Genomic DNA, 12,504 nt, shown 5'->3' on the forward strand with positions numbered 1-12,504 from the left:
ATTGCCAACATAACTCAATTAGGGAAGAGTTTTAAAAGGCAAAATCTTTACCAGCTGCTGCTTAAGAAAATGTGCTCTGCAACATACAACAAGCAAAACTACTAGCGTACACAGTAGCTGTGAGAAGTAAATATACAGTGAATCACTAAATAAGAATCACTCCAAGATAATTTGTGCCAATGTTTTTGATGGAGGCAGAACATAGGCAAGTATTCTGTCACGTCACTTCTAAGGAGCAAGCTGACCAATGAGGTTTGCTCTTGGAGTGCTCCTGAGTCTATTGTTAAGGTTGGAGATCCAGGTTTTGATGGCATCTGGCAAAATAGTACCGTAAATTGCTAAGTTTTTTGGTGTTGGACTTTGCAACAGTTACATCTCTGTAACCATGAGGTGAGACACAAGGTGCTTCTTTGTGGCTATTTGGTAACTAAGCTGTTGCAGAATGTGGTAGTCTGCTTTCTGAGAGTGGACCACTGAGAGCAAACAATACTAGCAGCCCAGTTTCCTTACTAACTCAGCATTGGCTTTCCAATTGGCTATCAGCATAGACTGTTTTCTGGCCTATAAAGCTCTTCATGTTCAGACCCTATACTGCTGCTTCTCCCATCTCCATACTCAAACCAATTGTAATAATAGCAACACCAAGTTTTCCAGTGATCCTGCTTATGCTGCCAAAACAGCATTACCCATGCACAAGACAGAAGTATCAGCAGACTGAGTAGCCCCATGTTATACATAATAATGAGAGGCTAGGGAAGGCAGGGGCCTGGTAACTGGGTGGGGAGTAGCTATGGCAGGAGGACAGATGCAAATTGATAAAGGGTAGAAGTAACTAATCCTTGTCTGGAAATGTCATTTCCTGGTTTATAATGAGAATCTACTTTTAAATGTGCCAGAGACAGAATTGAGGGTCACCCATATCAATCAATGGAGAAATCCAACATTTTAATGTAGCTTGGAATGTGCTCCAGTACCTCATGCCTCCCCAAAATTGCCAAAAGGGCACCTGAACAGAATCTAAGGCTCCGAGTAGGTACTTTACTTATTTATTTAACTGCAACACACCATCTTTCTGGCCCTTTTAAAACGTTACAAAACGAAACCAATGGCTACTTATCAGGCTAACAACCCTTTGTGGATAAATTCAGCACCATGGAGAGTTATACAGAATCGCGCCGCGTTCGTGCGAATTGCACTGCAACGAATGCTGAAAGAGAAATAGATGAACGGAATTAATGCTGTTCACTCCAGATCTCTCTCTCTGTGTTTGACCTGTTTGAGTTTCGCTATGTCGATTTTTTTTTAAAAAAACCATGCTTTGAAAAGGTATACCAATGAACGTCCACATGCACTCGGTTTACAGTACAGCAGGCGAAATGAAGTTTGGGGCATGTTTTCATCTGAATCTGGCTCTGAGGTGAAACGGAGCAGAAGGTTTCCGAACCACACCAGCCGGCAACTGAATTAAACGACAAGAGACGGTTTTATAAGGTCTCGAGTAAGATAACTAAGCAAGGGAAACTATTCGGTCAGGGAAGGAGGGACAGCTGCATTCCTCATGCGGTGAAGGTCGTGTTTGAAGTCTTGAAGGGAAGCTTTTAAATGTTCGATGTTTTATTGTGTTTCTATATTTTTGTGGCAGTAGCCCAGAGTGGCTGGGGCAGCCCAGTCAGATGGGGGCATTTCATTAGTAGTAGTAGTAATAATAATAATAATAATAATAATAATAATAATAAAGCGTTGTTTGGTCTGACTTAACAGTTTGACCCATAGCCGCCTCGCCTTTCCCCTCAGGTAGCCTCCTCCTGGCTGCTTCCCCTCCCCCACGCTGCCTCCCCGCCCTTTTCTCCTCAGGTGGCGCGAGGAAGCCGCGAGGACAAGGACGGCCATTACGCCTTGAAAGTCCACTTTCAAGGGCGGGGGAAGCTAGAGGGGGGGGGTTAAAGGGAAAGGGACATCTTCCAGCTCATGGAAAGGGCGCCATGAGGAGAGGACGACGACGCCAAGAAGGGTGACAGACTGCGCAGGCGCAGAGTACAGGGAAAGTGTGTGTGGCGGCGGCGGCGGCTGAGGATTGACGTCGCGCGAGGCGGATCTCGAGCCGACGGAGGCAGAAGTCGGAGCGCCGAGCGCCCGGGCTGCTGAGGCGCGGAAGGGGCTCCGGGTCCGTCGCCGGGCTCGGGCTGGAGTTTTCAGCCGCTGCGAGGGGGTGACCTCCAGGCCCAGCAGGTGGATGGTAGTGGAGGAGCCGAGGCCGAGCCGCCGCGCAGCCATGTCTAGCAGGAACGGCGGCGGCGGCGGCAACAGCAGCAGCAGCAGCAGCGCTGCCAGGCTGAGGCGAGCCCAGCGCGTCCCGCGACGCCTTCTGTGAGGAGGACGGACGGACTGGCGGCTGTTCGGGAAGGCTCCATGCCGGCGGCCAGGGACTGAGCGAGGGGAAGACACCGATCCCTGGGCTTGAGGGGACCCTTTCTTTCCACCCTCACCCCCACCTACCCACCCACCCACCCCGCTCCGGGGCTCCGGCAGGAAGGACCCCGACCTCCAGGCGGGAAGGGGAAGGCGGGCCATGGCTGACCGGAGCCCCCCGAACTGCCACCTGAGGCTGGAGTGGGTTTACGGCTACCGGGGCCACCAGTGCCGCAACAACCTTTACTACACGGCCGCCAAGGAGATCGTCTATTTCGTGGCGGGGGTCGGGGTGGTCTACAGCCCCCGGGAGCACCGGCAGAAATTTTACCTGGGGCATCAGGACGACATCATCAGGTAGGGCGGGGGGGGGGACACACCACCCAACCCCGCCGGGAAGCCCTTTCCTTCCTTCCTTCTCTCCCCCTTTCCCTCCCTCGTTTCCATTCCCAGGTCTCCTTTAAGCGCCGTCTCTGCAGAAAGACTTGTCAGAGGAGGAGAACGCGCTCGATCGACATAGACAAGCGCTGCCTTTCCTCCCGCCTTGCGAAAAACAGCAGCGACAGGCAGGCGCCCTCCTTAGGGCATCAGGGTCCTCGTTTGATCCCAGTCTACAGAAGCGCCGTATTAATCTGGGATTTCCCCCCACCCCCACTCCCCTCCCTGTGCAATATTATCTCTCCCCCCTCTTCCCTATTCGAGGAAGGTGTGTGTGTCTGTTTATTATTATTTATTTACTACCCTAGGGGCCGGCCAGTTCTTCTTCCGCGTTCACTGCAGTTTCACTCTCTTTCGTGATCTGGCGAATAGTAAATGCCCGGGAAACAATCTTCTCTCCAGGGCAGTTGTTAATAGGCGGTTATCTCCTTCTGCTCTCGGGAGTAAGGGAAAAGTTTGTTAGGCTGATGCCTGAGGATCGATCTTCCTTCTTTCCTTCTCTTTCTTGTTTCCAGAAAACCCCAGAAATCAACATTTTTACCTTATAAATACAGATTGGATTTCCTGTATTCCTATCCCAGCCCCCACTCTGTCTTTCTCACAAACACATCTGTTATCGGACATCTGTACTGTTGCGATTGCTGAGATCAACTAAGGGTGCCCTCTTAACAACACTAACCTCCTGCCTGTTTCACTCAGCCAAAGGCACATAGAGAGGTGTTCTCAGGCTGCTGCTTGCACCCTTCATTATGAAACTACCTCTCCTTGGGAGTTTACAATAGTTCAAGTTTAAAATCTTTCTGGAGCATTGTAAGGTCTTCAAGTATTTTTTCTGAGCGGCTTATGTGGGTGAGGAGTAGTGTGTACTCTGTCCCTAAAACACAGGCTTGAATTCTGACATGTATACATTTTTCTCCATTTCCGCAAAGTACGCTGTGTAAATCCAGTTTATATTTGTCCAGTTTGCCAAAAGCAAAAACAAAACCTAGTACTGCAGTACAATATACCCACATCTCACCTCTAGGTAGCTGATTTTCTTGAATTTCTCTTATTTATTAAAGTCAATAAATTAATAAATATTTACTGTTGGTAAATTATATAACTGTGACCCACTTCTGCAGCTTTAAATATTTCTTTATTTGTGTTCGGCTGTTAGAAATCACAGTTTTACACATTTAGTATTGGTGCTCATAGTTGGTAGAATTGCCAAACAATTATTAGAAGCATCAATTTTGAAATCTGTTTAGTCTTATGGGTGGCAATTGATGAAACTGAATCAGTTTTGCTTTGGTTTGCTTATGCATTTTATTTATTTTAGACTGGTGATGATGGAATTTCCCACAGTAATTTGTTATTTTTCTCTTGAGATTGTATATTATATACACAACATATGGCAGTTGTGGATCCCTACTACAAAAAAGGCATTGCTTCCTGTTGAATTCTGAACTTCTGGTGGTCTCCTATTTTTTACTTGAATGTCAAATTTCTGAACAGTTCTTAAACACTGGGTTGGTATTTTAATCATGGAGGAGTGTGCTGACTTGGCATTCATTACTGAGACTTGGTTGGGGGAGATGGGTGTGCCAGATCGTTCATGGCTGTGCCCCACTGAGGACTCAATGCAGCACTAAGCTAGCTTAGAGAGCCAGGAAGGTGGAGTTATCAGAGTTCATTCTCCCTTACCAGGAAACCTCTCTACCTTGGCGTGGGTCTAGAGCAGGCATAGGCAAACTCGGCCCTCCAGATGTTTTGGGACTACAACTCCCATCATCCTAAGCTAACAGGACCAGTCGTCAGGGATGATGGGAATTCTAGTCTCAAAACATCTGGAGGGCCGAGTTTGCCTATGCCTGGTCTAGAGGGTCTGTATCATACATTGAGTCTTAGATTAGGGATGCCGTTGTTGTATTGTGTTGCCCAATAGCCTCCCTGACAGAGCTGGCTGAGGTAGTCTCAAGCATGGTGTTAGAGGAATCTCAAACCATAATACTGGGTGACTTTAACACCCATGCCAAGGCTGCCACTGGACCAGCACAGAGTTGCATGGCCTCCATGGCAACCATGGGTCTGTCTTAGGCTGTTATAGGACCCATGTACAGATGAAGATTACCCTTGGTCATTACTCCAGGTGGTGACAGGTGTGATGAGTCAGAAATTGGGGGTAGCATTTCTGTGACTCCTTTATCATGGTTAGACAACTTTCTGATGAAGTTTGGACTCAAGGCAGCTATACCGCTCTGCAGTGATGGGACCAGTTATGATAGACTGCCTCCAGAGACTTATGGATCCTGATGGATTTCTGAATACTTGTGGGGACTTGGGGAGAGGCTCTTGTTACATTGTTGAATGGTGAGATGCAGAGGGCTATTGACACATTAGCTCCTGAGCATTCTGTGCAGTGCTGCAGGTACTGATATTCTAGGACACTATGAGTGATGAAACAGGCTGGATGATGGCTAGAGTGCCAGTGGTTTAGATCTCACTCTGAAGCTGACTGAGCACTGATTAGAGAACATAATTACACCTACTTTGTAATTTAGATACTACAGTTATGGTTCCAGTTCCAGCAGAGGTGTCAAATGCTTTGTTTTTCCAATTTATGGGATCAATTTCAGTTTATGATGACATCAACGGAGTGCTAGCAAGAATGTGCCCAACTTTGTGCCCTCCTGACCCCTAGTAAAATCAAGCTGGGGGATTGATTAGGTGGATCCAGAGTGTGGTGAACACACAGGAGGTTCTGCAACTTTAAAGGAAGCAGTGGTGCAGTAACTACTGAAAAAGCCAGCCCTGAACCTGCTTGCCTCCTTTCTGGTGACTGAGAAGGTTGTGCAGGATCAAGTTTAAATTAATTTTAAACTTATAAAGAATTTTTTTATGTTTGTGAAGAGCTCTTTGTACTGTAAGAAAATGCTAGCTATGCTGGTGGAGTGAAAACTAAATTATTTACACAAGGAGGCATTATTAGTATTTGTTTTGGATATGAAGTACCACCCCATATCATGCCTAATGTGTAAAGTCTAGAAGGCATTGTGGGCTCTTTTCTTTCTTTGTCTTTCTGCTTATAGTACTGCATGGGCTTGAAAAGTTGTAGCTTGCATTTGGATATCTGAAATGTCATGCTCTAGAAACAATACATGTTTACAATGAAGCTTAGTAAAAGCATTGGCTTATGGGCTGTGTCTTTATATACAACAATAGGCTACAATATCTGTAATATGTGTGATTCTATGCACAGTTATGTAGAAATCACTGGAGCTTACTCCTGAGAGAAGATGGATAGCATTACATTGTAATAACACTGAAAGTCATAGTGCTGAAGGGCACAAATCTGTAGATATTTTTTGCATAACTGACTTGTTTGAAACTCTGAACCTACACTTAAACTCTCAAATTTGCTGCAATCTTTTTTAAAAATTTAAAAGGATGATATCTATTGTCAGGTGCAATGTTTTGTAGTTGAGAGAATATATTTTAGCTACCATTCCTTTGATGGTGAGAGCTACAAAAAAGGCACTAGTAAGCATTTAGGTGGGAAGGGTCAAGGAAGAGTTTATTTGTCATGACTTTCAACCTGAGGAACTTGCAGTGTGCAGCAGAAGACTCAGATAAGGGCAAGGTTCAGGCTGTTTCCCTGACAGAAGAACTACCAGAACCACCACAACTCATATGATGAGTCCCCTGCAGTACCTCTATCATCCTCAGCCTCACAAAATCAAAGTCTGCAAAATAGGACAAATGTCATTTAACCACCTTGCCAACCAATTGCACTTCAGATCTTATTAGCCTTTAGAAGACTTCAGGTGGCTAGCTCCAGCAAAAACAACATCTTCCTATATATGCCTTAGTAGCAGGACACTTCAGCCAGCAGGGCCCCTGTGGAGCTCTCTAAGGTCTTGTTTGTGACTGCTTTGGCCTGACTTGATTTGCCTCCAGCAGCCACTGTGTGCTTCCCTTGCTAGCCTTTCTACTTCTCTTTCAACTTCCCATACCCACTTTAAGAGGACCAACTCACACTTTGAGGATGATCTAGAGCAGGGATGGCTAATCTGTGGCCCTCCTGTAGTTGTTTGACTCTTCCTCCCATTAGCCCCAGCTAATATGGCCAATGGTCAGGGATTATGGAAGTTACTGTCCAGCAACGTCTGGAGGGCCATTAATTAAGCACCCTCTGATCTAGATCCACAGCAAATTCATTTCCAAAGTACGTAGTTTCCCACACTCTATGCTTGGTTCCTCCATTCCAAACTGGAGCAAACTTCACTTGCTTTTTGTATAAAGATTAGAAACACTGACCCCAGACATTCAAAGCACTATTGTGATATAAGGACTAGTTCAATGGCATAGATGCCACAGTAAATCTGTTAGTCTTTAACACTTTAAATGTCAGATGTAAAGGGCAGGTTTAACCACCCCACTATAGAAGCAAGTGTATAATCCTTTATTTTCTTCCATAAAAGTGTGTGACTACCAATGCATAAGGAAAAAAGTGAAGCGCTGAAATTGAAGGAAGTAGAAATCTTGATTTGTTGGAGCATTATATCATGCTGCTACGCTAAAGGTTTTGTGTTTAAGTTATAAGGAACTGGAGGAGTACACTGTTATTTATTTCTCTTTCCCTCCAAAGAGCAGCATAAGAAGCTGGTAGATGGAGGTAGGTACTATCCACCTTAATTTCATCCTCTTGTTGACACATCATGCATGCCCTAGTACATGTTTTTATGTTGGCCAGTGGAGTGCAGTTGACAATTACTGTTATTGGCCATGTTTACAAATAAGACATGGATTGTTTAGCTCAAATGTAGTTTGTTTGCACATGTGAGCCTGTTCTGGCAAGTTAATGGTAATTAACCCAACAAATCTCTGTATGAAGCCATGATTTGATGTTGGCTTATGAATGGTAACCATGGTTTATTGTTACATCTGAACCTGCAATGTTGGGTTAATCATGGTTAGTTTTAGTGTTCAACCAAAACTGCTCGTCCAACTACAGATTCATGAGGCAAGAGTGGCTAGAAAACAAAACTGTTCCCAATGCTAAATGACTCTTGCTGATGCTTTTCCAGTCCTTGCACTCCTTTCTCACTCATCCTGGTAACAGGCTCCTTTCACTGCTCACCTCCTCCCTGGCAAATTCTTGGTCTCCAGTTCGTATGCTTACCTTTACCAAAATAAATTTTAGAGAGGAACTGACTATTTTGTTAGCATTGGTTTAGGTCTAGTTGTTGAAAGCACAGCCCTACACCTTGCTGGTTACCCTAATTGTTACACACACGAGGAGGAATTCAGTGCAGTGTGACACTAAGGAGATTGTTCTGTTGCAGTAGCTGAAGAAGTCCTTGTGTGGGCTTCAGCTAGTGGGATCAGTTTAATAAATCTGTCCCAAGGGAATTAAAATAAATACTTCACATGGAGGAAACAGCAAAATAAGGGGCTTCTATTTAGGATTCTAGTCCTATAGCCACTTACATGGGACTAAGTCAGTGGGGATTACTTCTAAGCAGACATGCAGAAATCTGCAGCAGATGACAGGTCCCCGCCCCAAGGAACTTTTCATCTAAAATTCAACACAGAGAAAACAGCAAAGGAAAGGTATTCAGTTCAGAAGTCTAGATCTTAACCCATTTATGTGGGAGCAACTCTCACTTTCTGTTATAGACTATAACTGCATTGTGCCCTATTATTTATTTAAAAAAATGAGACTTTTTTTGTAAGCTCAGAGTAGTAAAACTTAACACCAGCAGCAACACAGTGGTTGTCTTCCACTCTTGCATGCCTCTTGGGCTATTTAACTAAACTCTTTTTGTATTTGTTGAAATCTTGGGGTTCCTACTGATGCCTCCCACTTGTGCATGGATGGTGCCATTTTGGCTACACAAGCAATGACACTCACAACCTTAAATAGATGTTGAAATCATAAGAATACAGGTCCCTATCACAAGGAACTTACAATTTAAAATTCAAAACTCAAAACAGAGGAAACAAGAAAAGGAGAATCAAATACTGCATCTTGTTCATAAGAGTAAGTACCAGGCAGACCCATGCAGAGCCTGTCTGAGGCCTGTGGCAGGAGTCTTGTTAGAATAAAGTTATAAACTCAAACGAAAAAAGCAGCCAGTCCCTGGAGATCCTCCTTGCCAGGTTAGCCCTCTGAGGCCCAGGGCTGGCTACCCCGTTTGCACGGGACTGGTATCATTGAAGTCAGTGAGGATTACTTCTGAATAGACATGTATTTTGTTGCACAGGAAGACAGCTCTCTTCTTTCAGACGTTCACAATCTAAAATTCAACACAGAGGAAACAAAGGGGATTCAATCCATGGTTCCAATCCTGTACACAGTTACATGGGAGTAAGTTCTACTGAACTCAGTGGTGATTTCCTCCAAGTAGTCATGTAGATATTTGCACAAGAATACAGGTCTCTGCCCTAAGAAGTCTACAATCTAAAATTCAACATAGAGGAACAAGGAAAATAAAGACCCAACTCCTATCCTCACTTTTACACAGGACTAAGTCATACTGAACTTATTGGGGATTATTTCTGAGTAGACATGCACAGAGTTGCACAGGAAGACAAGTTTTGGCCCTAAGGAAGCACCAGTCTTTGGGGAGAGATCCCAATCCTGACCTCTCCTGCCATATTTTTTACTTGAAGAAGATGATCGCTGCTCACTTGCAAATTCCTGGGTAAAGAATATGCAGGAGGTGCACACACACCAGTCTACTGTCTCTTGGGATTTGGGAGTTCTGTGTTTCTTTGTCTCAGCTGACTAAGCTGATGGACTACCACCCATGGTTGGGCCAGATAGCCCAGAAGGTTGAAGGAAGGCAGTCAGAGAAAAATAGAAGCAATACAGTTAACAAGATGGAGGGGTTGGTTTGGCTAGTACGCTTGCCTTCTCTCTCATGGAGCAGGCTGCAACCTGTTCCATCAAGCTGGACTTCATGGTCATTGTAACTTTCACAATATGTCTACCAGTGGCTTCATGTACAAATTTAACACGATCCAATGACAAGATTGCACTTGGTGTGACTCTTTGGGGAAGGAAATTGTGAGGAATTACAGAGGGCTGCTGTCCAGGATCTCTTTACCATATCAATGTCACATTTGGAATACTGTGTATAGTTATATTTATTCAGTTGCATCTCTAAGAAATACCATAGAACTTGAAAATGTGCAAGTAATGAGAAACACCAAGTATATAAAGCTATTTCTTCTGATGGCTGTGCAAGAATGTTGAGACAACTTGCTACTTAAAACCCATCAATGAGGAAGACAGACAAATCCAACTTCTATAATCTCTTCACTCCTGCTGAAAACCCCCAGTCTTGTGTAAATTGTCCACTACACCTCAGATAATGAAAGGAAAAGAAGCAGTGCCTCTGAATATTCTCTGAATTGAATGAGTAGGTTCATCACTAGTTCATTCTGCATAGTAACTAAGGCTGCAGTCCTCCAAGGTTAGTCGCAGTAAGCCCCATTGAATTCCATGGGACTTTCTTCTGAGTAGCATACATAGAGTAGTAGTATAGGATTGCACTATAAACTTTGGTACTCGTGTTCATTTTAGACATTGAAGAAAACATGACCAAGCTTATAATTTATAAAAAAGCAGCAGCTACCACTCAGAGTGGCCATCTTTAATACTTAAAGATTATAGTAATAGACCAGAACACGAACCATATGATAAAAGAAACAAGTATTTTTAAATCTCAGCCACACTAATTAAAATTTGCCCTTCTTTATTAAAATTGAGTTACACTTATTAATCTACTAATCAAGCTGATTAACAATGGAATCCTATACACTTTTTCCTGAAGTAAGCACCATTTAACTCAGTGGGACTTCTGAGTATACTCTGCTTAGGGCTGCAGTGTCAGTCCTATTGGATGCACTACAACTTTTGTGTAAATGCAGGCTAGCACTACATAGCTTGGAGCACTAATTTTTTCTGGGGGGACACCTAAATTTATTTTAAAATAAAACACAATCCTCCCCCCCCTTATATCTTTGTGTGCATTTTGTTTCTGTTAAAAATGCTGTGAACCTTCATCAGTATTAATTGATTGGAAATGTGTTACCTTCCGCATGAAATGGGCAATTATATGGTAGATATAAATGAATGGCTAAGAAAAACCTGAGTATAATGTACTGAAATTCATTAATTTGTTTTAGGTGTTTTATGAAACAGTGGCATAAACGACCTGTGAAAAAATGGGGGAATCTTCCTCATATATTTTTACTATGTGTCTTTGCACAATAGAATGAGTACTAGTTAATATAGTGAAAGGGCATGCACTGGAATCTGACAATTGAGTTTTAACAAGAAATTCAAATATATCAGAGAGATTGTAATTTCTTACTTATATTATATAAAAAAGTTAAAGAAAACCTTGTCGTGAATTTCATTAGAATTTCATTATTAGACTTTAATTTGGATATATTCCTTTTATCACAACAGTATTCACACAGAATGAATAGATTAATTTTACAGTGCAGTAATCTGACAACAAAATAAATGTCCTACTGACTTTTAGAACTATGCCAATCCTTGTTTTCAGTTTATAATCCCTCAGCAAGAACAAGCAAGGTGAATTATGCTTTATCTTTCATCAACACAAGGTTTCAGACAGTATCTGGATGATTTATGAAGATTTACTAAGATTAGTCTGTGAATTTTTAAGCTTGATTTCTTTTTAGGACTCCACAATAGGAGAATTTGAAAATCAGAGTTTGAAATTGTACACTTTTATATGAAACTGCAGCCATATTATTTGATCATTTATCTGGTGTTAAAATGGTCCTGAAAATAAGTTTTATTGTGGCAATCTAACCTCCAGAATATCGCCTTGCCTGCCTGGGTGTTCCTAAAGGCCTGTTCATGTACTACTTTGTTCCTGGTGAATCTGCCTGGCATGTTAAAACATATCACCTTAGTAAATGGACATCAGAAGGACAATATATAGTGCATTTTCAAGCCAAAAGCACTGCTATGTTTTCCTGCTTGGTTCCACAGTGTGCCAACATATTCATGGCTTTTCTAGAACAATGCTTCCTCTGCTCCTATCCACAAAGGTATCTCATCCATCTAAGACTGATGACATTATCTAGGCCACAGGTAGGAAGGTCTTGAGAAAGTCCCCTGGGACTTCCAACAATATTCAACCCAGCATCACTCTGAGCTTGGACCAGTCCATGCAGCAGATTCACATTCTTCATACTACTATGCAACCACACAATGGTTATTGGGAACTAGGGATAGAGGAGAAACTGAATCAGTTTGCATTTAAAAGTGAGCCTACCTAATTTGTACTTTCTGAAACAACACAAGAACCAAAACATGACTTCTATCAAAATTCACACTGAATTTTGCAATGTTGTTCTCCAGCCAGGTAATGTGCTCATATATGAGTGAAAACAATGTACAGTGGTACCCCGCTAGACGAATGCCCCGCTAAACAAAAAACGCGCAAGAGGAAAGGGCTTTCCGATTTTTTTTCCGCTTTGCAAGATGAATTTTTCTATGGGGTTGTCTCACAAAACGAAAATTTTTTCGGGGTCTTGCGTTTTTTTTGCCTTTTCTGAAAGCCGCTAAGCCACTTATCTTCAAATTGCCGCTTATCCGCTAAGCCGCTAAGCCGCTAATAGCCGCTAAGC

At 43.1% G+C, this 12,504-nt stretch overlaps 1 protein-coding gene and 1 long non-coding RNA gene across 13 annotated transcripts in view; one reads left to right on the forward strand and one right to left on the reverse strand.

Moving 5' to 3' along the window:
* Positions 1–12,504, reverse strand: part of LOC128408255 (uncharacterized) — a 213,737-nt gene that overhangs the window by 39,670 nt on the left and 161,563 nt on the right. The gene's annotated exons all lie outside the window — the stretch shown is intronic.
* EML5 (EMAP like 5) overlaps positions 1,977–12,504 on the forward strand; it is an 84,246-nt gene continuing 73,718 nt past the window's right edge. For 5 of the 12 annotated variants that reach the window (XR_008328985.1, XR_008328984.1, XM_053377419.1 and 2 more), the window contains exon 1: positions 1,978–2,766. Coding sequence is in view for 8 of the 12 variants with exons in the window: in XM_053377419.1 (XP_053233394.1) it covers positions 2,570–2,766 (197 nt within the window). In the remaining 4 variants the exon portion in view is untranslated. Of the gene's footprint in view, positions 2,767–7,474; positions 7,502–12,504 lie in introns of all 12 variants that reach the window. The other 7 variants (XM_053377404.1, XM_053377394.1, XM_053377358.1 and 4 more) reach the window with 5 other exon arrangements.

Source organism: Podarcis raffonei, chromosome 1 (assembly GCF_027172205.1).
Source record: "Podarcis raffonei isolate rPodRaf1 chromosome 1, rPodRaf1.pri, whole genome shotgun sequence".
NCBI classification, from domain to species: Eukaryota; Metazoa; Chordata; class Lepidosauria; order Squamata; family Lacertidae; genus Podarcis; species Podarcis raffonei.